Below are 26,677 nucleotides of genomic sequence, written 5' to 3'. Positions count from 1 at the left end.
CGTCTTGCTATTGCGACTTGTCCCTACTTTTTGATTTTCATCTTAACAATTTAAGGTTTATTGGCTTCCAATAGGTGCTTACCTAAAACGTAGATTCAGTTAGGTAACTGAACAATAAAAAAAACGAAAATCGAGCTAAATTGTCACGTGTTTCGTGTCTAAAAGAGCCCTTCAGTATCACGTGGTTGAGTTCCGTGTCTGGATAAATGAAAAGCATGACAATTCGAAACTCAGGCTAGGAAAAGGACACGATCACTGCGCAACTCGAATATCGATTTGTCCTACTAAAACCACTCGAAATACCCTCGTTCGTCGCAGGAAGGCAAAAAGGATTCCTGCGGTTCGAAACATACTATACTTAATTTAATTTAGTTTAATTTGATCTATAATATAAATTTTAAGTGTTTTTATAAGCGTTTGCAACCGTGTATAATAGCATCGTGCATTCTTTCAATTGAGCGCTAACATATGCGTATGTTTTTCTAGTCGTCTTTATACAAATTGTTAATATACACAGAACCAGATTTTTAGTCGGTGATCGTCCGTTTTGCTTCAGATTACTAGAAATGAGATATCGGAAGTATGCGTTTATAGCCGTGTTCTTATGTGTGTGCTCCTTTGGCGTAGGACAAGATGAGAATAGGGACAACAAGCAGCACCCAGAACTGCTGAAATTGTGAGTAATTTCCCACCTAGATTATACAGATTAATACATTTCTAATTCGCAGGTTTAACAACAGGTGATTAAAATCAATTTTTTGCCCAAACTGCTAAATCTTCATTATTTTATAGAATTGTTCAAAGAAAAGGAACATCAACACAGTTGTACACTGCCTGTGCCTGTCTTATGCAGTGAACTACCTGCCTTGGACATAAATTTTAAAAGTAACTGTTTAAAAAAAATTCGGAGTATTCGGCAGGTTCTAATCAATTCTCATATAGAAGGCGTCCAAATACACTGAGTTTCACGGAGAAAATGCAGAAAAAACGATAAAAGATATAGGGCGACTCAAATTAGTGAAAAGATGCGCATTTTTGTTCTGTTTCATATAACGACGGCCGCCAATCATTTGTTATAAAAACTTTTAAAAAAACACTATTTGGCTGATAGAGCGAGTCTTCAGAAAACTACAGGTAGACACATTCACTTTACAATGTTTTTAAACAATTCGTGGATCTACCATTTAAACGAAACAGTGGACGTGCAGCCATTGGTTATAACAATTTCTTAAAATGTTAAAAAAAATCCCATTTCTTCCTAATATCTAAGATCTAACTGTGTTCATGGTGAGCCAAATTGGTCCATTTTTTGTATTTAGAAAACCGTAGCCGTCATCAAAACCCATCAAAGATGTTATGGAACAAAATTTTGAATAAAAAATAATGGTGCTTTTGAATTTTTTCTCAAACTGTTAGTTCGCGAGCTACAGGGTTGAACTTAAAAATTGGCCGTTTCATTATTCTTTTTTTTTGGTACCTATATATTATCGACACCTCGATTTTCTGTCTCTGTAGCCTTCTTTATAATTAACTGTTTTTACTGCTTGCAGGGTGCAAATTTGGGCAAATAAGCTTAGTGCGGAGCTATGGATTTTCGGAGAAATGGTCTCCAGAAAGGACCAAGTTAAAAATGTAAGTTTGTAAAAGACCAGTTAACCTCGCTAGGAAGGTAAGGCAATACCGAAGCGAAGTAACGCTAATAATGAAAGTTTATAATGTTTTTCTTTCATGTAGTGTTCTTAAGCTTTATAACATTGTGTATGTGTACTGGTATGAAATCATGTCCGAGAATACCTCCTCTAATTATCAGAAGTTATTTGACTCATATTAATATTTACTCAAAGAACCCATTAGTCCAAAACCGTCATCTTTGATGATATATAAGAATATTCGTAAAATTTGTTTATGTTTAAAATGATTGATGTAGACCACCCGCTCAATACTTATTTATAGGGTGTTAGTGAAATAACTTTCGTAAATTTAACCAGTGATTAAGAACATCATTTTGAACAAAAAAGTTCCTTACAACAGCGGTCGAAAACCTAATAGTTTAAAAAAAAAAGTCAAAGTTGGTAATCGAAAAGGTATGATAAGGTTTAAAATTTGAATAAAATGTGGAAAAATGTACTTGACACATTTTGGTTGTTTGACATGTAACAAAAAAACTTAAAATTATTCAACAATAACAATGCTTAAAGCAATTATTTATTTTTTTATTTAATTAAGTCCCTTTTTTTCTTTTTATAATTAATATTTATATATAATATAAATATAATAATAATTTTATAATTAATTGAAAACTTAATTAATAACTTAAGCGGTAAAAAAAACGGAAGTAGCAACGCCGCACTGAACGTTACCGAGGAAGAGAAGTTTATTTTCGTTATGGTTGTTTTTTATGGCCCTTAAGAGGGTCGCTCACCCACGTTGTGGGTGAAGTGATAAGGCATTGGAATGCGCAGTAAACAGATTGATTTAGTACCTCAATAGTACATGAGTTATGTAACCGTCTGCACTTTATCCCATTTTATGTGATATATGATCCTGGGCAAAGACGCCTGGGGCCATGGGCGAGTGAAGCCCATTAGGTACCATCGAAAAGGAACCACTCTTATTTTTCAAATTTGTCATGGACTGTATGTCCTTCCATACTTTTAATATTTTAGTGTGATTTCGTTCTCGCTGAATGCCTCTTTTGTCGGTACACGCAACAGATCATCCGAAAAGTTAATTTGGGCGAGCTTCAAGTGATTTTATTCCGACTTATTAAGAGCACCTACGTGACAATGTATTCTTTGCGCGAGTATTATGACGTGCTTTTGATTTATGGAGAGGCGATACAAAATTCTAAAAAAGCTAGGGACATTTACAGTAATCGTTATCCAGAAAGAAAACTTCCAGCTCCACAAACATTTGCGCGAGTTTCCCAAAAGCTTCTGGATACAGGTAGTGTTATTTCTTTATATCAAGGACACGAGGTCGACAGAGAGAAGTTGATTCTGAAGTCGAAAAACAAAATTTAAACCTTGTTCAAAAGAGTTCAACAAGGAGTACCCGGAGTAGAGCATGCATGGATTCAAATGGTGAACATTTAGAACATTTAATGTACCAAAAACAATAATAAATTTGTGTTTTTGAATGTGATGTGAGTGGTGTAAAATGTGTAAATAAGTACTAAACGCGTGGTCTACATTAATCATTTTAAACATAAACAAATTTTACGAATATTCCTGTATACAAATGCACTATATAGAACGTATTTTTCACATGCTTTTCATAGAGTTTGGTTTTAAAGAACACCTCCTCTACCCCTTTATTTTTTAATCCTCTTAAGCATAGAAAGATGACACTTGGTATACGGCAACATCCATATAAATGCTATATTTTAACATAATTTTTTGACATTATATTTGGATTCATCTAAAAATTTTAGCAATCTCGTAGAACAAACATGACCTTTTTTCGATTATCAGCAGCTGCAAGTTCTTAACTTTAATGCTAGGACGAAATGGATTTCACAATCCTATCACAACTTTTCAAAACGGGTTTAAATGGCACATTTGACAAATTAAAAAATGTCAAAAAATTCCACACCTGTCAAACTATGAAAAAGATCAACTAGGAAAAATAAAAAATTGAAAAGTTATATGAAATGTTTTCAAATTTTGAGATGAAGGCAAAAACCTAGTAATACCATTAAAAATTTTTTTCAAGTTAACACTCTGTTGTAATTTGGTACCTTTTTTGTTTTAAGTTTAGTTTACTACATTAGGGAGCTTAAAGGAAAAAAAAGAGGGGGGGGATTTATTTTCTACCACACCGTATGTGAATATTAATAAATGTTTTATTGATTTTTCGTCAAAAATAACATGTACTTGTTTACAATCTCCTCAATAATGCCAAGACTGTATCTTCAAGTTATATTATTTCAGAGCTTTAAGGACACCACTGTAATGTCCGAAGATGGAGATAAAATTTTATCAGATATCCACGAGCGAATATCAAAAATGATGAAATCGAAAGTCGAAGCAGTTAGAGTAAGTACATATTCAACAACAAAAACTAAATGGTACGTGAAAATGCGCATTTTAGAGGATAATGGATATAGCAGAAGAGGCAGCCAAAGCCCAAAAAGAAGAAGATATTGATTACAATTTCCAATTCTTCAATGCCAAAAATCTTACCAATTCCGCTCCAAATGTATCTGGATCTGAAGAAAATGAGGTAACCCGGCGGTCAAAACTAACTGCCAACTCTAAAACATTCCACATCTTCTAGTTTAGTGATCTAGCATCAACCCAAGATCAGAAATATGAAGATTCCTTGTCTAGCAATGTGGAATTTGAGCCAAATTACGATAGTCTTGTGCATCGTGACGATACTAGATTTTCCCAAAGGGATCAGTCATCGGAAGATGGAAGAAGCTCAATCAGTATGAATAATGCGGAAGAAGCCGAAGTGAGTTTTTAAGAAAAAAAACCATTTAATGAGCTGATTATTGGTAATTTCATAGATAAGAGATGAAGAGGATTTAGAACATCCACAGGCTAGTCAAACTCATCCTGTGGATAAGACAAAGTTGCCACTCTATGTGAATAGGTATTTTTATAACATTCCTGTTAATACTAACTACAGTGCCGTCCACGTACCTAGTAATGTATACGAGCGATGTAAGGACAGACATATTCCCTTTTATGCTTCATTTTTTTTCATTTCCACTAATTCTCGCAGCAAAAGACGTCATAGCCGGAATAAAATGGTCAGAAGAACTTGACAAAACGTTCAGAAACAATTATAAATTGGACCCCACCCTGTCTTGGCAATATTTCGGAAGTTCCACTGGATTTATGCGACAATTTCCAGGTATGTAGTTTTCAAGTGATCACTACATCATAAGCCAGCAATAAAATGGTTACAGCGATGATTTGGTCTCAAGAACCAGTGGATTTGTTCGATTGTCGGACTCGAAGTTGGTTCATTGAGGCAGCCTCCTCACCCAAAGATGTTGTGATATTAGTCGATCGATCGGGTTCGATGACTGGTCAGTAGGACACCATAGAAGGAAAAACTTGGATTAAATGTAGGATTTTTAGGCATGCGGCGTGAAATAGCCCGTCATGTGGTTCACAACATTCTGGACACTTTGGGAAATAACGATTACGTCAATATTTTTACATTTAGCAACACAACGGATCCTTTGATTGATTGTTTTAATGGAAAATTGGTTCAAGTAAGTTGTAGTAATGTTACTTGAAAGTGGCTGATACGTATTGAGAAATTAAAGGCGAACTTGGCAAATATAAGGACCCTCAAGGAAGGTATGAGCGATTTCAAAACCGAGCAGATTGCGAACTTCACACTGGCCCTCACTACAGCTTTTGAACTGCTTGAGCAATACCGAGAATCTAAATTGGGTAAGTTTCAGAAAGCACAAATATGGCAAAACACGCACACACACAAGCCACAATATTCAGAAGTACCACCTGCGGACCTTACTATGGTTGGACTTTCACATATCGTAGAATCTAGAGTCTGAATCACCAATCTCCCCTTTGCTCTTGAATCGGAAAATATTTTCTTACCTACTTTACATCGATGAATTTTGAAATTTATTAAGGACATAATTATACTGGGTGTCCCAGAAACGATGTGTAAAGCAGTATAACGTGCTAGCGGATTCAATTAAATATACCCTAAATTGGGAATAAATTTCACAATTTTGGATATATAGACTTGAAATTGCTCCTAAGGGACTTTTGGAGGACGATCATTTAAAGTATCTGTTTTTCAACTAGTTGAAAGATGGCGCCATCCAAAATCTAATGAGTTTAGATCAGTACTTCGTGGTGGCCACAGATGTTCACTACCCCAACCAATCCATTGATATAAAATTCACATTTAAGAGCTCTCTTATGTGTATAGGGGAATGAGGAGCACCATCTTAAACCAAAAACATTGTCTCAAGTCTGAAATAAATAAATCTATTGAGTTTAAGTGTTCATAAATGCTTGGCAGAGTATCGAAATATTTAATTGAAAATACCTCAAAAGCGGTTAGAGGTGCAGTTTTTTTGCAGAATATCTTATTCATGTAGAAAAGCTCAGAGTATCAAAATTCGTAAAAATATTTAAGTTATCGAAACTGATAAAAGTTAAGTTGATTTTTTGTACCTTGGTAAGACACAGATGGCTTCAACTAACTGTACCCAAAATTCCTCTAAGATTAATTTCAATTTGGTAAATTAAGGACAATGATTTTCAGGAGCCGATTGCAGTCAAGCTATAATGCTCATAACCGACGGGTCTCAAGATAACTACAAAGACGTCTTTGAAAAGTACAACTGGCATGACCTCCCCATCGTCACTGTAAGACTATTTACATATCTGGTAGGCAGGGAAGTTAGTGATCCTCGTGAAGTGAAGTGGATGGCCTGTGCAAATCAAGGTAAAGAACATTAGCTTTCGCGAAGAGCTACACACAATCAATAATGTTGAAAATAATTTATGATCAGCTCTACTGAATTGCTCAACATGATTTAATAAAATGCTGTAATTTTTGTATATTTTCAGGATACTATGTCCACTTGAGTACCTACGCCGAGGTACGCGAAGAAGTCTTGCACTACATTCCAGTAATGGCCCGTCCCATGGTGTTGAACGCCAACGTGAAGCCCAACCCCACCTGGTCACCTGTCTACGCTGATGTTACTGATCCCAAGCTGACAAACTGGTTGTGGGTGAATCGCCAACGGAATACCCAGAGAGAAAGGTACCAGATCTTCAGCAAATACAAAGATATGTTGACTTCCGATGACATAGACAGAAAGTTTGTGCACCAACAAAAACTGGTAAGTGGTCTTTTTGGATGTTTAGTTTATGTTGGAGAATTGTTTCGATATTTAGAAGCAGGACAACTATGGGGAAACTCAGACATATCATATGATGACATCGGTATCTCTGCCCGTATACGACAAAAAACCGAGACAAGTAAGTGAAAACTTATCTAAAAATATGAGTTTTAACGAGCAAGAATTCGCTCACAATGAGCAATTTTTCATTTACATCGGATGATTAGGAATATTTAATGCCTGAGATCTTGCTTTCTGTGAAATATCTGTTCAGATCTATGTAGAATCGTTTTTCGAAAAAAACGCAATTGTATTGCAATCTCGTTGTTCTTCATCGACAAAGCTGGTCAGTGCTCAGAAAACGCCTCTTTGCATCGAATTAAAATGGAAAAAACTTCAAACCGTAGGAGGCTAACAGCCTCAGTGTGCTGTTTTAGTGTTCCGGTAATATCAAAATTAATTCAGTTTTTTTTCGGACTGTAAAGATTGGATTCATATAAATCTTTATGTATCATAACTACAGCTTGCGAATTGATTGCTAGCGAGATATACACAGAATAGCAAATTCTTGCGTACTAATCTACACTACGTTTTTCTTCATCGTTAATACCATAACTCTAGAATATAACCGAAAAAATCCAAGTGAACGAGGAAGAATGGGTGACGGTCACCAGAGAGGTAACAGCAGGAAAGATCGTCGTAGGCCAGTGGATTGTGTATTTTGGTTTTAGAGTTTTAGTACAGTCTTAGGCCAAAAGGTGTGATTGACTTAGTGATGGTCCAGTTGATAGAGTCCAACATATCCATCGTATATAGAACATTAGAAAATTTCAATATTTAGGTATAGGATAATTAGATTTATTCCTTACAGCTAGTTTTCATGTTATTCTAGAAACGTAGCATTAGTAGTACCTACTTAACTGTAGAAAATTTTGAAGCTGTGATTTCGGCACCGTTGACTAAAGATTTTATAACAGCTTTGAAGATTAGATTGCTATAACGAAAATAATAATAATCTTATACAGGGTGTCTCAAAAACATTGATACAAGTGAGTATAGCGTGCTAGCGGATAAAAAAATAGAACGATTCAGTTAAATCCAATGGGTTTAAGTCCGGACTGCGTGGGGGCCACAGATGTTTACTACCCCGACCAATCTCTCGATACGTAAAATTCATATTCAAGAATTTTTTAAAGTGTTTAAGTAATGAGCGTTTACTATTGGGATAAAACTTCAGGTATCTTTTCTACAATAAAGAGTAACACATTAAAGTATTAAAGCACACACAAATTAAAATATGCAAACTTAAGTATGATCCAATTAACTTATCACAATAATGAAACAAAAGGGTCCTTAGTATACTCGTAGTTATGTTAATATAGAAATAATATATTGATCGTACCTAACAACTACCCTAAAAGCAATTTCATATCTGTAAATCAAAAACAATGAGATTTATTTTCAATTTGTAGAATTGAAAATTATTTTGACGTCTTGTAGAATGAAAATAGGCAACTTTCCTATAAGACGAGTATAGCTGAATTTTTTTACTACTATACCATACTATATTATACCAATACTCATTTGTACCAGCGTTTTTGGAACACCCTGTATAGTCAGAATTGATGGACGAATTCGAACAAAATCTGAATCATTTAAGATCTAAAACTAGGCACCAACAGATTTTTGGCCATTGCATAAGAGAGCCTGCAACTGTATAGGGTGTTCCAAATTCGACTTCCAAAATGGGTATCTCGGAAACAATAAGAGATAGATTGTTGGTTAAATGAAAACAAAGTTGCATTTTTCAAGTGTGGTTACTATTCAGTTGTAACATTTCGCAAATTCACACAAATTCCAAAAATATTAGAGAAAAGTTGACTTTTATACAATGTTGTGATGTCGTTTTTGAAATACCATTTTTAACCTGAAGATTTTAAATATGAATTCGGAAAAAATGCATTTTGGCGTATTATTTACAACCCAGAAATTAAATTCACGTCTTTTTGATCGAAACGAGATTATTCTAATTTGAATTCTTTCTATTAGTTCACCTTCCAGTCTTTCAATAGTACAACTTCAACTTATCACATTTTTTGTGTTGAAAATAATAGTTCTTAGACAAAAATAGGTTTTGTGGATGTGCAAAACTGAATCGTTTCAACTCTGGCAAGACTGCTTTCTAAGAGGTATCCAGGGTGGTTCTTTTGAGTGGTTCAGATTTTAAAGGGATGATTTAGTAAAATATTAAATAGTATCGAATATTGGAAATTCAGATGCACATAAAGTGGGATGGAACCACCTGACATGGGTTTATTACCCATGTTTCCCAAACTTTCCAACATTCGGCGATATTTTTATGAAACCAATATAGACTAGATAATAGATATCACAGTATATTTTCTAACTAGGAGCTCTCAAGTTATTATTTCGGCATTTTATAGGAGAGAGTAGCCAACTTGCTCGGGGTTGCAGGTACTGACATTCCAGTCGAATATATTCAGCGGCTCATGCTTTCTTACAGAGTAAGACAGCAACCCTTTAACTTAACAATTTAGCTAATGGACTCTCCCTCACTTATTACAGCTGGGAGTCAATGGCTATGGCTTCATTGTTACGAACAACGGTTACATTCTTATTCATCCAGACCTCAGACCTGTGGTATGTTAATATTACGCTAATCCGACTATTAATCAGGAACCACCAAGAATATCTTTAAAACTCTTTAGTACCAAGGTATCCTAAAACCAGCTTACAACAGAGTGGATTTCATGGAAGTAGAGGTAATGGACGACGATAATGAACCTAGAAGTTTCAGTAATGATGTCAGAGACCTGAGGCACCAGATCATCATGCAAATCAAAGGAAATATTACCTTGAAGGTCAAGACGCATTTGGATGGCATGGTATAATTATCCGATAAATGTGTTCAGAAGGCATCAATTGTACTGATTTAGAGGAGAATCTTCGTTGGCAAGCGCCATTACTTCTACACGGGTATAAATGGAACCCCCTTCAGCTTGGTCATAGCTTTACCCGATAGATACGGATTCTATCGTGTACTTCATCCAGTGGAAAACGATATTCATAGGATAAGAATTAACGACAAAGGCCAACACACTTTCACCCAGTTTTTCGCAGGGAACTGGACTATTCATCCAGACTGGTAACGTTCCAAAAAAGTCATGAATATTGAGGTCTTGAATATGTTAGTTTTTCTTCAGGCAATACTGCAGATACCTGGATGATAAACATTATTTTGAGACGGCTGAAGAGGAATTCATGTACTTCCTGAAAAAAATGGAAGGACCAGGATGGAAATGGATTGAAGCGGAATGTAAGTGTCATGTCCACTTAGTAAGTATTAAATTAACGAATTACTGGAATTTCTGTAGGCGATCGCAAGCTGATATCTAAAGTGGTTGCAGATGCTAAGATAACGCTGTGGTTTAATGATAATATTACTGACACTAAAGATACGAATGGGTAAGTTCAATGGTCAGCGAAGGATTTGTAATATGTGCAGAGCTCTTAGGGCACTTCACGCTTTCTCAGAAAATTAGTTAATTTTCAATATTTTAACGTGCCCTAAATAGAGACTGCGTGTTTTGGATGTGATTTACCTACGTTTACTTAACAGTTTAATGCCTAATCCAGAACATGCAGACGTAGATATAAGTTGCACTTATAACCGAATTTTTGCACTAATAACCCTTTTGTTTATTATAAAGACCTATGTCAATATTGATGGCTTTAATATCCAGGTACAGTATGTAGATTTAAATATTTTGGTGTAAGGTTCCTAACTCCCCAAGTCGTCCTTTAGTGTAATTAACTGTTAATAACCGGGAGAGCCGTAATTATCATCAGCTTTGAGATTCCCTGTGTCGACCTTTTTTTGAGTTTTCGCCACTCCTGCAACAGGCATTCTGAGGAATATCTTTAAGCTGCAGGGAGCGTAACACAAATAAAGATGTAATGTTATTCTGACGTTTTAAAAATATCGTTTCACCATACAATTCCGTGCTTAGACACGTATTAAAATAATAACTAAGTTTTGCAATTATTCTGTACAAGCAATCAAAATAGTGATAATAAGCGCGATGAAGTCCCCACTTACAACATCGAATTCCAAAATTTAATTAAAGAATATTAAAAAAAACTATCAATGAAAAGGTAACACCATACGTGAATTAATGACGCCATGCGTGAACTTATAGATTCTACAGGGTGATCCAGTTAAGAATCTTCAAGTTAGAATTGTTTCCTATCAAATCAAAAGTACTCTAACTAGCTCACAATTCTAAATTTAACTAACTTAGATTCCTCAACTTTCGTGTAACAAAAGTAATAAAAATTGCATAGAGGTTTGTGTGACCACCCGGTGTTAGTCTTCCATAAATCTCGTATATCCAAGAGCAGAACACAATTGGTGACCTACACAGTTATTACTCTGTCTTATCCCTTCTAACATGCTGCCTAATAAGGAAAGGTTTGTAATTTATACTCGTTGGTCCCCAATAATAGGCTAAACTTCATCCTTCACCCATATATTCTTCCTGCAGAAATATAACGATATGGCTGTCTTATAAGAAAGTTAACAATATTTATACAGGATGTCAAACGGTTTTTTTAAATTTTACTTATTTTTTCCCAATTTTACCTGTAGCTCCGACAGTTTTTGAGATATTTCCTTCAAATTCTGATGTGATCATATGTATCTACTCCACTATAAGAGGATCAACTGATTACTAAAACCTACAAGACTTTTCATTGGAAAAATTGGTGGAATAAAGTAGATATCTTATATATTTACTGCGGAATTGACAAAGAGTCCCCATCTAAATTTCTTGTAATCCCGGATTTCCCCGGTCGGACCTCGACGGCTCGAATCCCCCGAATGAACCTGGACTTAAATAACTATTTCAAATACTGTCCGAACTGGCCACAAAAAAAATTATACTTTGATCCTCGATATATTTAAAATCGTTAACTTTCTTATACGTTCACGACAAGATTAGCGACATAACAATATTTCTGCATAAACAATAGATATGTGGGTGCAGTTTAGGCCATTACGGTCCGTTTCATTCGGATCATATTTCCTATACAGAGTGCTCTCTGTGGAAACATCAGTTTGGAACATGTAGTTTCTAAATAATATAGAATAAAATTATGTCCCAATATTGATTCGTTTTATTTTGTTTTCATGCAGAACCAAAATGATAAAAGATTATGGGATAATAGTGGCCTTCATGGCTACTCATAGTGGACTCACCAGGTGGCAAAACTTTCCTCAAAATATTGATAATAGTATTCACGAAAGGTAAGTTTAGATAAGTTTTTTTTTTAAATTCAGGATCATTATTTGCTCATATGAGCATTTTGCTAACACCTGGAGTTTTTGGATCATGGTCCCTGGGCATTTCATCATTTTCAATCAACATGAATTGCGACACCTAAAAATCCTGCATATTTTAGGCACTTCCACCGCGTTCACAATAAAGCAATCGACGAAGTTTGGTATAAAAGAGCAGTAGAGCATTCTTACGTAGATTCTGTCTATGTATATTCAGTACCAAAAGAGGCTGGTATGTCACCATTTCGTGTTGTCTTCCCTAACTTCTACAGACCTACGATTTCCTTCAATCGTTGCTTACAGGTGATGCAAATAACACTTTGGTTACGGTCAGTTCTGCTGTGTTTATTGAAAACGCAGACCGTAAAGTTCCCGTGGCAGTGGTTGGATACCAATCCTACCATTCAGCCTTATATAATTTCTTCAAAAATACCACAACAAATGTATGGGTAAATTAATGAAATTCAACAAGGACAAAATTACTTCATATCAATGTTACAGTGTGGTGAATTCAAGAACGTCTGCAAGAAAACTTGCGAGTCGGATGAACTTCACTGTTTAATGCTGGATGATAATGGATATGTTATAGTTAGTGAGTACCTACAAGAAACAGGATTCTTCTTCGGTAAACTTAGGCCCGACATTATGAGCCAGTTAATTGAGGTTGGGGTATACAAAGCTCATCGCATGTTTGATTACCAGGGCTTGTGTCCTGAAGAACAAGAAACGGGAAGTTCTGGATCAAGGCTTTTATCAGTAAGAATTTTTATATGAAACTTGTTTTATATTACTAAACTGCTGAAACTTTGATATGAATATGTAGTTATGTGTTTAACAGAGCAAAAAGCAGAAAAAGAGCACATTTACAGCCGAGTCGATAACGAGCTTTTGACTCAAACACAATATCTTCCGAAATTGACGCCTATTAAATTTTGTGTTCATTTCTTATTCATTATAATATAAGAATTGGAAGTAGAAGAAAAGCGGAGGAGTCATATTAGGTCATGGGTCAAAAACGCATTTTTGCCAGCCCTGTAAATAAATGAACTAAACATTAAAATATCAAAACAACTCGAAAATATAATTTTAGACATATACAGGGTGTCTGCTTTAAGTGATACCACCAATGCCACATTTTACAAACTGTAAAAGATATAGGGTCAGTTATCTGACACAAACGTTATAATTTGCGGAAATACTAAAACATCGAAGGCAAATTGGTGTTAGAGGGATAAGTTTGTATTTTACAAGACTTTGGTACATGAGCCTGAGCCTTATCGAAACTTCTGAGGGATATGTCAACTGAATCATTCTGGGGTAACTCTAACATCATTAGGGCTACCTTCTCACTCATGCAACTTGGCATAGACGAACTATCGAAAAATGCTCGACAAACATAAACATTACTTTGGACACCTTTTGACATACACTAAAGCAAGTAAAATCCGGTTTTATGAGGATTTCTTGTTGATTATGGGATCATCAGCAGATTGATGCACTACTCTTATGACCCATATCCACAGGACTATCATTTTTTATGTCTAGCTCATTAAACATATTGAAACAAACTGTTGCAGAAAACCGAAAAAAAATTAATAATTCTTTCAGTAAAATGTAATTTATGTGTGTTTTTCGTCGATGAATTTAGGGCGACAAATTTTTCAAGAAAAAATGTAATTGAACACACGGGAGTCCATAAGAAAAATAAAATTAGTGTCCCCTGGCGCGTAGCCTCAAAGCTCATGCTTTTTTTTTGTTTTTGTAAGAAGGAATAGTGACCTAAATGATGTCATTAATTTATAGAAACCAAAAATACTTTTTTTTTCAATAATTTGAGCCCCTTTACCTATTTTGGATTGCAAGACATGCTCTGAAAGGATACTAAATGACGTACATTTTTTATCAAACCTAGACTTATTGCTGTTTAGAAAATCCAAATAATGCGTAATACAAAAAGATTCTACCCTGTATATAGTTTTGTGCCTCTTTAGCTGCTTAGTTTTACGCTGTAAGGAAGCCACATTTTGCCCTAGACACCTCAAAGAACTATTCCCCTTATTCCACTTGAATCAGGAAATTACATTTGTTTAATATACAAGCTTACTTGCATCACATTTTTAGATGGTTATTATTTATTTAGATAATTACGTTCCCTTTCAGCCGTATTTCTACATAATAGCATTTTTCGAATGGGTGCTTTCGACTCTTACGATTCTAACAGAAGCTGCTACCGAAAATCTATATTATGACCCTACATTATACCAACTGGATAGTGACCCATCACCTGACGATTCGTTGGATCATAGAAATCATAATGACATGGAAGTATCTGATCATGAGGAACTTGAACCAAAGGATCAAGATTATGAACATGAAGGTATGAGAAAAATGGACATCGGTATGTACAGATATGTTTAAAGTAGTTCTCAATGAATCATCAACCAGTATAAAATCGGACAATAGCTTTGGAGTAACAGAATAGAAAATAGAATAAAAAATCAATTGAGTAAAAAAAATTGCAAAAAGTATTTAAAATGTCCTTAACAACCAATTTTCTTAGCTGCATTTCACGGAACAGAGGCTAACTCGAGTTTAAAATGTTAACACAAAATTCTACGTTGTGTGATGAAAACGCACTGTATGCGATCTTTTGGTCGTTTATTGACAAATTAGTGATTTTGGTCAGTAGATACATAAGATTTTCAGGTATCGAGCAAATGCACGATAAGTCCTTTGATGAAAGCGCCACCATGCAGAAGACCAAACCAGAGCCCTGCGACAATGAACTGTACTTGTATACTTTGGTCCACACTGGAAGAAATGAATCCAATAGTGCCTACAATAAAACCATGGGCAATTGCTCAAGGTACGCTATAAAGGTCGCTACGAGAATTTTATCCAAAGATTTCCTTAATTTTGACTAAATTGTACTAGATAGGTACAAAATTGGGTTAAAAACGTATTTTCCCTTTAAGACCATTTATCGTCCAGCGAGTGAGTGGCAGCAACATGATCCTGCTGGTAATCAACAATTTATGTCAGGAACAAAAAGATAGATATCCGCCATCTCCAGATCCCCAACAAATCGACTACAACATGAGTTTGCCGTGTTTTATGAACCAAGAACATCTCCCGAGACGTCATTACATGAGCTGCATTAGTCGCTCAATAAATGTAAGTTACTCTTCTATTTTGTTTATTCATAAGTTGTGATGGCTGAAGCAAAAAAAAAATCAAAAGCCTTGAGGAATTCGACAGCAAACAAATATAGCAAAAAAAGCTGGAAAATATGAATCAACAGTCGAAGAGATCAATAGCAGATATCTATAACAGGCGATTTGTGATTGTATAAGCTCTGATTTCATACTTTATGAGTGGGACATTTGGCGGTATATCGCCAAGTTTGAAATTCTTTAAATACATATTTATATTCCTATTAACTGCTAGCCTCAAATGCGTCAATTTTCAAACGATTTCCAAATGCATCGAGACCAAATCTTTGAAACAGGCTAAGAACATGACAGTCAATCATCCCTATGATGAAACACTCATTGACTTAACGATCATGTTACAGATCATTGTATAGAGCTTCTGGTCAGCTTACCTGTAAGAAGCCTATTTAGTTAACATATGGGTTCCATTATAGGGGTCATTAATGTTAACTATCAATTCGACAAAGGTCGTTTTCAAAAACATCACCCTTTTTTGGCACTTGAAAAGATACGAGAGTCTTTAACTAAAGCCAAATTTAAAATTGAAGTGGATCTGTAAAGTACAAATGGCACGAAATTAACATTACTCACGCTTATACAACGAGGCTCTAAATTCACCACCCCTATTAACTTTTTAGTAAATGATTATTATGTTAACATTCAAAAACAGCATTCAATAGCTAAAAAAATGCTATCTTTTGACAAAAAAAAAACAAAAAAAGAAGGTTTTTTTGCTAAAATTGCATAGTCGAATTACAAAACCTTATAGATTAGTTAATCAATAAACCTTCGTTAACGTAAGGTACGACATTACTGACAGGTTATATTTTTGTCAGGAGCAAAATGGGCCCCTTTTTAAAAATTCAATTCAATTCAATTCCACAAACAAGTTCTTTGTATTGTTTATGTACTATTAAACTAAATCTATTGCATTTTTGACATAATTTTTCAGTATTTATAACACTTTTTCCTCAAAACTAATCGATAGATTTTAAATCACATTATACCATTAAATGTAGTTTCTAAACGCCTTTAATTTGAGGTGTCACGCGACTTATGCTTCGATTATTGCCTTATTGGCGACATAAACAATATTTAGAGGAAAAACAAAAGACAAAAAATAGTATTTTTTGTCTTATTTAATGTTGCTTTTCAGTTTTAAGAAAATAATAATTTGTTAAAAAGTTGACGGAGTGAGACAATTTAAAGCCACACTGTATAAGCGCTTCAAGAAAAAAAGTTACTTATATTCCTGGTAATCTCTACAGTTTTTCAGATATTTAATTCAAATTTGGGATGTACAGTGTCCTTACATGTTTTATTACTTGAGGTACCGAGCTTAGTTCAAAAAATATAAACTTCTAAATCAGAAATATTTGGCTTTAACTGCATATATTTTTCTAAGAAAGTATTAGATTGAAAAATGAATGGTAAATACGTACAGTTTAGCACTACGATGTCTGAGGAAGAAGGCGAAATAAATCCGGAGAATAATAGTTCAAACATGTTTTGTTAATGTTCGAACTGTGATTTAAAATGTTTAAGTCGCATTAGCTCTAAAAGAATATTACTCATACACAGTTCACTTACATTAGGTATTCAAGTTTAAATTATTACAATGGTCACTATTTTCCTTATAGGAGAGCGAGATTAAACTCTGTGGTTCAGGGACCAACATATCATCCGCCTACGTTGTACCTTTACTCTTAAGTTTTTATTCGTTTTTCCAGTTTGTCCGTTATTTAATGTAAGTAGGTAGTTAGCTCAATTAATAATTGAATTTATTTGTTAGTCTGTGATATATCGATATTAGCAATTTTCTTAATGAAAATACTTCTTTCGTTACATCAAATTGTTATGTACCTATAGAATATTTGTGGAATGATCAAATGTGTGGGATTTTGTTTAACTTATTTTCAGATTGGTCTATCTGAATTAAGCTATTAGGTTATGAGAGTGTTGAAACTCACCATGGTGATTAAGAGAACGTCAGGTGCCACTGAACTTGAAGACATTTTGGCAGAAATTTTTTTACTGACTACTAATCGATACTAAAAATAACCGTTAAATTTTGTCCTACTTCAGTCTTTCAAAGAAAAAATTTTGATTGAAATGTTCATTTCATTTGTATTAGCGTTTCCTATTTAACAATAAAAGCAGTAATTATGATTATAATGCGCCATATAAAACGTATAGAACTAATCTAACAATTTCCTCTACATATCTATTAAATTTATAATTTCATTGTGATAATTTGTTAATCTTGGTTGTTTTCCTAATCAATATAATTAGTAGTAGGTAATATAGTGTAATTTTTACTCATTAAAACTGTTGATTTTGTAAAATTCGCTCCTATTTTATTGCTTGTCTATAACTCGATTTTCTATAAAGCCGACTAACCCAACCCGTTCTTTAACGAATCTTAACCCAAGGTGAAATTAGTAGAGTGATCATTAAAAAAAAATCTAAAATGGGCGGTGAATTATGTCTTGAATACATTCATCCATTTTTTTATCAACGCTCTACATTCACGGCTCAACCCCTATTGCGAGGTTTTACTTAATAATCATCCATTACAAGGTATGGCTGCAATTATCTGATTGTATAGCCAATGTTTTCAATTTTCCATGTTTTGATAGTTTTTAACTGTCGTCTTGGTTTCCCTGTCCTCCCGAAGGCATTGTCGGATAAGAAATAATTTAATCAGAAACAACTGGCATCAATACACCGTACAGAGTAATTTTAGTCAACGAGAACCAATTGGAAAACATATCGCGCGGTTTAAAAGAGAATATGGACTAGGAATGAAAACCGTCAAAAGAAAACTTATGATAATCGATAGAATAAACGAAAACAAACATGTAAGAGCTGGCTGCAGCTAAAGATATTTAAAATTTCCTACATCTGTAAAACGTCTGGCTCCACAAAACCACCAAACTGAAACTCGTATAACATTATTACCTTCTTTCAAAACACGCTCAAATCAGCCAATGGGATGCTAGGAAAAACAATTTTTCAAATGTAGCTTATGAGTCTATTCGGTTCATCATCAAATTAAAATAGTAAAAACGCAACTATTTTATGCATCAAACAGTTCCGCCATGTAAATGGATCCGGGAGGGGATAAGGCAGTATCATAAATTATTGAGTGTCAGTCCGTGCAGCTTCAAAGCAAATATCTTGAAAACTATCAAAGCTACATTAACGCAATGTAGCATAAATGGATACCGGAATAATTTTAAAAAATGGGGGGAACTAAAACTACAACAGGCACGGAATATCCCAAAAAAAAAATTTTCGGTTTTTTTAAAGTTTTATTGAATTGAATTTTATTTTTAATTACATCCATTTACTTTTCTACACGAAACAAATTTATTTACAAGTGCATCTCGCAAATATATGATGATGAATTTATTCTACTTACCTTTTAATCTTAATACTAACTAAATAAAAAATGGTGTTTGTACTGGACTATAATTACCTTATTCATATTATTCTTCAATCACTTTTTTATTTTTGAAACTATCTCCACACTATGCGAATCTGTGCTGAAATCTAAAACTTATAAAATCCAGTACAGTATCAACAAGAAAAAAGCTACTAATAACACTGTTCATCAAATTTAATTTTTTTTATTTCGATACTTTAATGATGTCCCAAGGTAGAAAATTAAACTATTATGATTTTCAAGATCAAAATACATAAAAGAATCACCAAAAATGCCCACCTTGTATACTGGTAACAACCTTTTATTTGAATAAGTGACAACACTCTAATAATATAAAACACATTTTTTATTTGAATTTATAGATTATACATACTCAAACAGAACTCATATTCTGTTCACAGATCAGAGCGAGATCTTATATACTGTTCAAGAAAAATGTCTAATAGAGATATTACTTTAAAAAAATAAGTCTAATATGGCCTTAAGTTTAAATTTTCAGGATTTTCGCAGGAGTAGATACAGTGAATGTAAAGTAATAAAATTACCAAATTGAAATTCGCATGACTTTATACTATAAGTTGCACTTACACTATTCTTGACAGGAAATAAATCTTCTATGCAATTAATATGGCCTTAGCTCTAAAATACATATTATCTGAAATGTAAAAAAATAGGAATATACTTCTTAATTTTCTAGTAATCTTTGCAAAGTCTTTAGGAATAAATACGTTTGATATGAGAATGAGTTTGACTGCTCTAGTAAAGTGCAAGCGATTATGGTGCAGATCGATTTCGATACGAAAGATATAATTCTCTGAGCAAATAAAGTATAAATAATAAAACAAGAATTATGATATGTTGACAAGTATAGTTGGGTAACTGGATATATCCGTTTTTACAAGGAAAACTCCATTTTGTCACTTTGATTCACCGAAACATTAATCAAATATTGTACATAGATTATCTAAATGATAATAGACGACCTATTACTTTTGACTCATTTGAAATCCGCCATTTATTTTGGTAAAATAATTTTCATATACTTATACTAAAATTCAATAATTAAAACATATTTTTACCAAAATGACTTTTATCCCAAATCCGTACACTCATTAATGCGCTTACTACACTAAATGTATCAGAAAGTTATCTACTGTTGCTGCGTTTGCATTTTGGCCTGCAGTTGAGCGATCATTTCCTGCATCCTCTTCAATTCGGCTTCTTTCTCTTGTAGTATCCTGTCTTTTTCGCCAGATGTTGCCACTTTCTCTTCAGTAATGCTGAAACACAAAGAATTGCATAAAACTCATCTTTATTAAATGGAAAAAAGTAAGATATTTTATAATTACTAGAGACTAACACATGTTAGTCAACCACAGCATTTGCTTCTACTGCCAGTTAGTCGCGAGGAGGAAAGCAACCAGAATCCATTCAAGTCCAATATATGTTCACCATCACCCAATTTAGATTCACAAGATAAATTAATTCAATTATCAACTATATCTACCAACGCTACTTCTTTGCAAACGTTTTAAAGATATTAACTAGGCTTTAATATCGTGTAATCACAATCTTCATTTTTTAAGCATTGTCATTTACCGAGAACTTCTATAGACCAGATACTCTTTTTATGTGAAACACCCTGTACCATGCCTCCAGATTTACTATAAATCAGTAAACAAGCTGCTCAAAGTTATTGAAAATATCAAACTATAGAACAACGATGTATAATAGATGCCGATAAATCCTATATTATTTTTAGAAAATGTTTACCCTATATAAAACCCCTACTGATTAAATACCGATTTAATACGTAAAGCAGAAAACTAAATGTTTCTATATACTCAAGTACGATACTAAATATCAGACCCAATATCGGTGCAATACGTCCTAAAGTGTCCCGTTCCTTTATACATATGGCTTGATAATTTTTCTATTGCACAACTTAACCAAGCAAAATTTAATGAAACATGCAGATAGAAATCAATGTTAAACTTATGTCCGGTTCACCCACACATATAAAATAAATATATTGCAACGTACGTGGTTCTCTTTGGCGGTGGAACACCTTTAGCTAACCTTTCGCTTCTATAATTCTCGTAATGTTCTCTTTGAGTGATATCTTGAAGATCTTGCATGTGAGTAATGAGCATTGTGCGCAACTTAATGAAGTCGCAATGTTCTGGGTTTTCAACTTCCACCACTCCCCAAGGATATAATCTGCCTCGAACCTAAAGAAAATTAAAACTACTGCGCCGTCTGAAAAATACAGCAGGTATTACATACCTGGCGCCCTCGAACTTCTAAAAGTGTATTGGCACCACACACAGCAAAGGGCACAGCCTGTTTTAATTGACGAACCTAGGTAGGTAATAAATTTTCTATGCGTTAGGAATGACTTTTTATCAATTATTCAGGTAAATATCATGCAGTTAGTGGTTATCCTCACCTGTTCCTTATATTCTTCATCTTCGTCAGAATCACACTCGGGCAACGAAAATATTTTAATACCATTCTCAGCAATTTCATATAATACTTTCGATTTTAACTTCTGCATCTCTTTCTTGGTTAATACATCGGCTTTGGCAATCACAGGAACTATGTTTACTTTGTTATGTAACTGTTTCATGAATTCAATATCCAAAGGTTTTAAACTAAAATCAATTACGTACTGGTTAAGAGTTAAAGCAAGGCAATTGAAATAGTACACTGAGACTCAGTTAATACTAGTAACTGTAAGAGAATCCAAAAGACTTGAAGCACAAGACTTGTGTGACGTGTGTATGTTACTTCATCTTTTAAGTAACTATTAAATTTACACGTACAACAATTCATGTTAACATGCATTTTGTGCTGTTGCGGCGTGGAGAAGCAGAAATAACCTTAAGTTCCAACCAACTTAAAAGTGTTAAATATTAAAAAGTTGGAGTGTTGAACGATTTTAATTGAACTTTAATGCGCTTTTATGCTCGTAATATCTTTTAGAATGTTACTTTATCTTCTATGTTACTAGCCAAGCAACTAAAGGATGGGTATAGATCCCGATACGGTATTAAGGTAAGTAAAAGGTTTATTATTATTTTATCACTAGTTACATTTAGCTAGACATTTTCAAGAAATGTATTTCATTTAGTGCCTAATACACATTCTATTTTTAAATGTTGGAACCGCAAACATAGCTCGAGTGGGTTCATGTAGGTACACAAATAGCACAACAAAGCCCCTGCGTACTTCACTCAGTTCGTTCTTAGGATTTGATCCACACCTTACAGTTCGGTAATCCTTAATATTTTCTGCACCTATTTGAATCTTATTCGTGGTTTATCTCCTACGGCCTCGGGGCGCATTGACTTTTAATGTTGGCAACTCGACACTTCTCTCATCCTTCTTGCATTTAAAATCTTCTAGGGTTAGGACTTATGCAACTACAAGTTTGTATGAAGAGAATCCCTCCCAAAATCTTATTAAATTGTATAAATTTAAGAAAGTCTTACAATCCTACAGCAGTTAATGCAGTACATCGGCTGCCTTGCCTGAACGAAAGCTTATTAGATAAGTAATGCAAGGTGGTTCAAAAAAATTGTTTACATCTGGTATCAGCAGGGCGGCGTCACATGCCACACTTCTAATCTGGCCTTGCCTTTCATTTGAATTTATTTCCTGGAGAAATTAATTTCCCGAAGAGGAGACACTTGGTACCTTGCGATTTTTTTATGGGGATACCGTAAAAGTAAAGTCTGCAGCTGCCGTCCCGAACCTCTCGAAACTTGAAAAATCAATATCAGAAAGACAATGCCAGAAATCGAAGCCATAACTGAAGAATTATCACAAATAGTAGAAATAAATGTATTCCACTTGATCTGGTATTTTCTAAATTTCACTTTAGAAAGTTTACAACTTTTAGAACTACCCTGTATAAGATAAGCTAGGGACAGGCAAATAATGTGTGGCGCGATTCACTTAAAATAAAGAGTTGTTAGCATTTCAATCATTTCCTGATAGTAATTGGGTCACTTTTATAACCGATTTCGGACAATTTCCACATAATATTTTTGCATTCTACCATTTTTTTTTACATCAGACTTTGTAGACCCCGGATAAAACTTAAACAGAAACCCTGCAGGTACAGATCCAAAAGTTAAAAAAATTATCGTTCAGTAGCCAACTATTTTAAATTCAATACCGGAGCTCCGATGCATGCAATTAATCATCCATATTAAGTTACAATGGATTAGAAATCCGATATCTCTATGTAAATGAGTAAACCCCAATAGGGAAACGAGTTCATACACCTTAACTACGCTGACGAATTTTATCGCAATACCATAAGTGTTTACAAACACAGAAAGCAACTTCGTCATACTGCTTACACGCACCCAGTTGTCTTTTTGCTTTAGTCTTCAATTCACTTGATAAGATTATAATATGTATTAACGGAGTTACAATGAATTGATAACGTCTCCGTTACTGTAACTTCCTATTTAACAGAAAGATTACTTACCCATGTCCAAATGGAGATATAAAATAGAAACAGCAATGAATTCTATTGTCGACAATATTCTTCCTATTCAAACCGCTTTCATCACGTAGAAACCTTTCAAATTGTTCGTCAATATATCTAATAATTTCAGAAAAACTGTCTGTGTTGTCAATTGCATCTCCATACCCTGGAGTATCAACTACCGTGAGTCTTAACTTTATGCCCCTTTCCTCAATTTCAACAGTCGTTGGTTCCAATTTTACAGTTTGTTTATGTTTTTCTGTAATTGGAAGTAAAAATAGTAATTTGTGAAGCAACATCGTCAAAATTAATCTAATTAATATATCAAAATAGTAAAAATGCGAATTAACTTCCAGCAAAGGCATATCAACCATACAAATATATTGTTTATTTGGCGTCATGTGAAGAAAGCAATAACCCTGCCAGATGTTGAAACTGGTAAAGAAACTTCGAATCGTTAACACTTTGTTTGGAATGTTGGCTAAAGTGTTAAATCCCATGTTTTTTTAGAGAATATATGCGAGGTATACTTTTAGATTATTTAACTATATACATATAAAGACATAGAAGAAATTATGATATACAAATTTTATCATAGTAATTTGGAGTCAAACAATACAAGAATGTAGAACTAAAACATAACATAATATAATATAGGTAGATAATTGATGTGGACTCACCCACAGCTCCTGGAACTACCCTCTCAGGGTATAAATCAGCCAAAAAGAGAGCATTAACCAAGGTTGACTTTCCTAGACCACTCTCTCCAACTACCATAAGTGTAAATTCAAACCCTTTTTTGACTGATTTTCTATGAACCTGGTTTGGCAAGTTTGCAAAACCTACATACCCAGGAGTTTCCAGACTTGAAAACTGAAAAAGGAACTGGTCTGAACATCACATATATGTTAAGTACAGAAAGTCAGTTTTTTATCTTCGTCAGATATCTTGCTTATTAATGAGAATACTAAAAGATTTTTCATGGGCCAAAAACAATTAAAATAAGAATATCTCTAACATGAAAGAAATGTGGTATTTTTGTCCAGAAATTCATGGCTTTTTCATTATCAGAGATGTCAAAGTGAAATAAAAAGTTAAATGTTAGGAAAAAGCTGGTGGCAAACTGTGCAATAAATGTGATTTAGTTAAAACAGAGTATGTTTAAAATACTACAATTAATGATTTACTAGGAGCTTAGAAATTCAGGGGAAGAAATACTATAGGTAGGTCTGTCGCACTCAGTATGTACACATAACAATGAAAATGGAGTTCTTAATGAATAGGCCTACCTAGAATTTAACAAATTGCTCTAATCAAACAATAGATTTGGAAGTTATTTAGTGTCAAAGATATAGCATATTTTCAGTGCTGAGATACTTCTTTGGAGGAGTTTATCACTACGCTGAAACAATAAGTGAGACACTATTATAATGATACTCATTATAAGATTAATTATGAAAATTTAGGGATTAGGGATTAGAAGCACCTAAAGGATATCTTCCTCCCTATACTGATAATGTTCCATTGCTGCCTTCTAACTGTTAGTTGGGGTTTGGGGTTATGTAAATTGTGTCTCAAATAATGAAAAATGTGGGAGGGATCGTGGATTTGTGCAAAAATTCTTACCGATTTTACTGATTCGTTGGACATCTTGAAACACCTTAAAACCAAACCAAACAAAGCTCCTAATCAAACGAGGCGAATCGTAAACAAATGTTAAAACGGTTATTCTACACCAAGCGACAATGAAATTTAACTTTTGACTGAGAATTGGGACCACTGAGTTGCCTGGGCAGCGCCTCCGGCTTCTGTATTTATGATTTCTGAATGAGCCTGTTGATTTGTTGCCGTTGAATAGTTGATTTGATATGAAAAAGAAAATAAACAAAAAACCGAACTCCCTTCCTTCCCGAGCTTCAATGGCCTCGTGTCGCATTGGCAACGTTCAGCCACATACGTAGGTGTTTCACATTCAATATGGCGGATTAAGGCAAGTCTGGTCTTAGACGCGTTAACCGCGCAACCCGTTTATTAAAAAATTTCAAATTTCCCACTATCGTAGCCCAGTGGAATTTAGTTTCAGGCTAGAATTCACCACTTTGAATGCAAGTAATTTTTTTTCAACACGGCGACTCTTCCGGTTATACTAGAAGTAGCTACCAACTTCGTTATTTTTTTATATATTTTTTTTTTGTCATTTTCGGATTCCCGCTAAATTTTAAGGCCAGGTTATATAAAGTGCCTTATGATTAAAATTTATCATTTTCAAGTTATACAGGAAAATTAAAAAATTTTGATAGCCGGAAGACCCCGCAGAAATCGGTATTGTGCCCTAATCGCTGCGAATTTTGAAATCGGTGTTTTGAAAGCCAAAGAGAATCTAATAAGCTACGTTTTGACCCATTTCAATTTGACAAAAAGTCTTCGACATGCCTCCGAAGTTATATGACTTCAAATCTCAATAACTTGCTTACTTCAAATGGAACGCTCTATCCAGAATCGGTCCAAGAAACCTTAATAATTTTTCATATAGAATTAAATTCTAGACTCGGAAATGCTTTAAGATACAGGATGTCTCATTTAAAATAAGCAATTTATTGAGATTTGAAGACATACATCTTTGGAGACATGTTTCGAGAATTGTTGAAGACTTTATCAAATTTTAAATTTTTAAATACTTCAAAACTGAAAACGCCGAGTTCGAAATTAGCAGCGGTTAGCACACAATCCGATTTCCATTGGGTCTTGCGGTTGTTAAAAAATTTTCAAATTTTCCGGTATAACTCGGAAACGGCAAATTTTAAACATAAGACATTTGATTTAAACCGGCCTTAACAATTTAACGAAGAATAAGGAAATTACAAAAAAAATATGAGGTTCCTTTTAAAATAACGAGGCTGGTGGCTACTTCCGGTATAACCGGAAGTGGCGCCATTTTTAACGCATTTAACTGGGATTCAAAATGATCGATCCTAGATCGACACCAAATTTCATTGGACTAGTGGGAGTCAAAAATTTTCTAATGAACGGGCCGCGTGACTCACCCTGTATATGCATATGTTCGCTCAAACGCCCGCGCCGGAACGCTAGAAGAAAGAGGGTAAAAAAATCAAGAACCTCCTTACATAACTCGGAAATTCCTCTAGGAGAGTTAGAAAATTGCGGACCTTCTGAGATAATGTTTATTGCTCTAATCGACAGATGTGGACCAATGTGTTGACCCTAAATACCTCCATTAAGGCTCCAGAACCTCAAATATGCATCCGAAGAACCTTCATCCTCAGATACTGAAGAAATTGCAAAAATCAGT

At 34.3% G+C, this 26,677-nt stretch overlaps 2 protein-coding genes across 6 annotated transcripts; one reads left to right on the top strand and one right to left on the bottom strand.

Moving 5' to 3' along the window:
* Positions 1-299: 299 nt before the first annotated feature.
* On the top strand, positions 300-17,759 carry stj (straightjacket). 5 transcript variants are annotated; one of them, XM_066395827.1, is made up of 31 exons: positions 300-472; positions 532-676; positions 1,551-1,632; positions 3,933-4,037; positions 4,093-4,224; positions 4,279-4,458; positions 4,514-4,670; positions 4,732-4,863; positions 4,919-5,041; positions 5,094-5,230; positions 5,285-5,414; positions 6,262-6,444; positions 6,570-6,847; positions 6,903-6,986; positions 7,469-7,525; positions 9,292-9,372; positions 9,434-9,508; positions 9,577-9,753; positions 9,805-10,013; positions 10,072-10,184; positions 10,243-10,333; positions 10,579-10,611; positions 12,063-12,173; positions 12,329-12,438; positions 12,510-12,649; positions 12,708-12,962; positions 14,367-14,583; positions 14,913-15,072; positions 15,182-15,380; positions 17,059-17,165; positions 17,339-17,759. In XM_066395827.1, the coding sequence occupies exons 1-31, from the start codon at positions 469-471 to the stop codon at positions 17,355-17,357; spliced, it is 4,026 nt and encodes a 1,341-aa protein (XP_066251924.1). In that variant the 5' UTR covers positions 300-468; the 3' UTR covers positions 17,358-17,759. The 5 variants fall into 5 exon arrangements, with proteins under 5 accessions (XP_066251924.1, XP_066251926.1, XP_066251925.1 ...); XM_066395829.1 differs by lacking the exon at positions 7,469-7,525; XM_066395828.1 differs by lacking the exon at positions 10,579-10,611.
* A 1,511-nt stretch (positions 17,760-19,270) lies between these two features.
* Sep1 (Septin 1) lies at positions 19,271-25,258 on the bottom strand. Its single transcript, XM_066395874.1, has 7 exons — positions 24,994-25,258; positions 24,048-24,240; positions 23,368-23,626; positions 21,316-21,520; positions 21,153-21,227; positions 20,910-21,097; positions 19,271-20,146 (listed from the first exon to the last, which is right to left on the bottom strand). The coding sequence occupies exons 1-7, from the start codon at positions 25,015-25,017 to the stop codon at positions 20,017-20,019; spliced, it is 1,074 nt and encodes a 357-aa protein (XP_066251971.1). The 5' UTR covers positions 25,018-25,258; the 3' UTR covers positions 19,271-20,016.
* Between the last annotated feature and the right edge of the window lie 1,419 nt (positions 25,259-26,677).

This window comes from Euwallacea similis, chromosome 12 (assembly GCF_039881205.1).
Source record: "Euwallacea similis isolate ESF13 chromosome 12, ESF131.1, whole genome shotgun sequence".
Lineage (NCBI taxonomy): Eukaryota > Metazoa > Arthropoda > Insecta > Coleoptera > Curculionidae > Euwallacea > Euwallacea similis.
The sequence above is the reverse complement of the archived record's forward strand: the minus strand, read 5'-3'. Positions and strand labels throughout refer to the sequence as shown.

Excerpts from the sequence above, each read along its gene's own strand:
- stj (XM_066395827.1), top strand. Across the intron at positions 14,584-14,912 it reads TCAAGATTATGAACATGAAG|GTATCGAGCAAATGCACGAT; the intron begins GTATGAGAAAAA and ends TAAGATTTTCAG. Across the intron at positions 15,381-17,058 it reads GCATTAGTCGCTCAATAAAT|GAGAGCGAGATTAAACTCTG; the intron begins GTAAGTTACTCT and ends TTTTCCTTATAG.
- Sep1 (XM_066395874.1), bottom strand. The coding sequence starts at position 25,017 with ATGTCCAACGAATCAGTAAAATCG. Across the intron at positions 23,627-24,047 it reads GGTAGTTCCAGGAGCTGTGG|AAAAACATAAACAAACTGTA; the intron begins GTGAGTCCACAT and ends TTCCAATTACAG. Across the intron at positions 21,098-21,152 it reads TAGAAGTTCGAGGGCGCCAG|GTTCGAGGCAGATTATATCC; the intron begins GTATGTAATACC and ends AATTTTCTTTAG.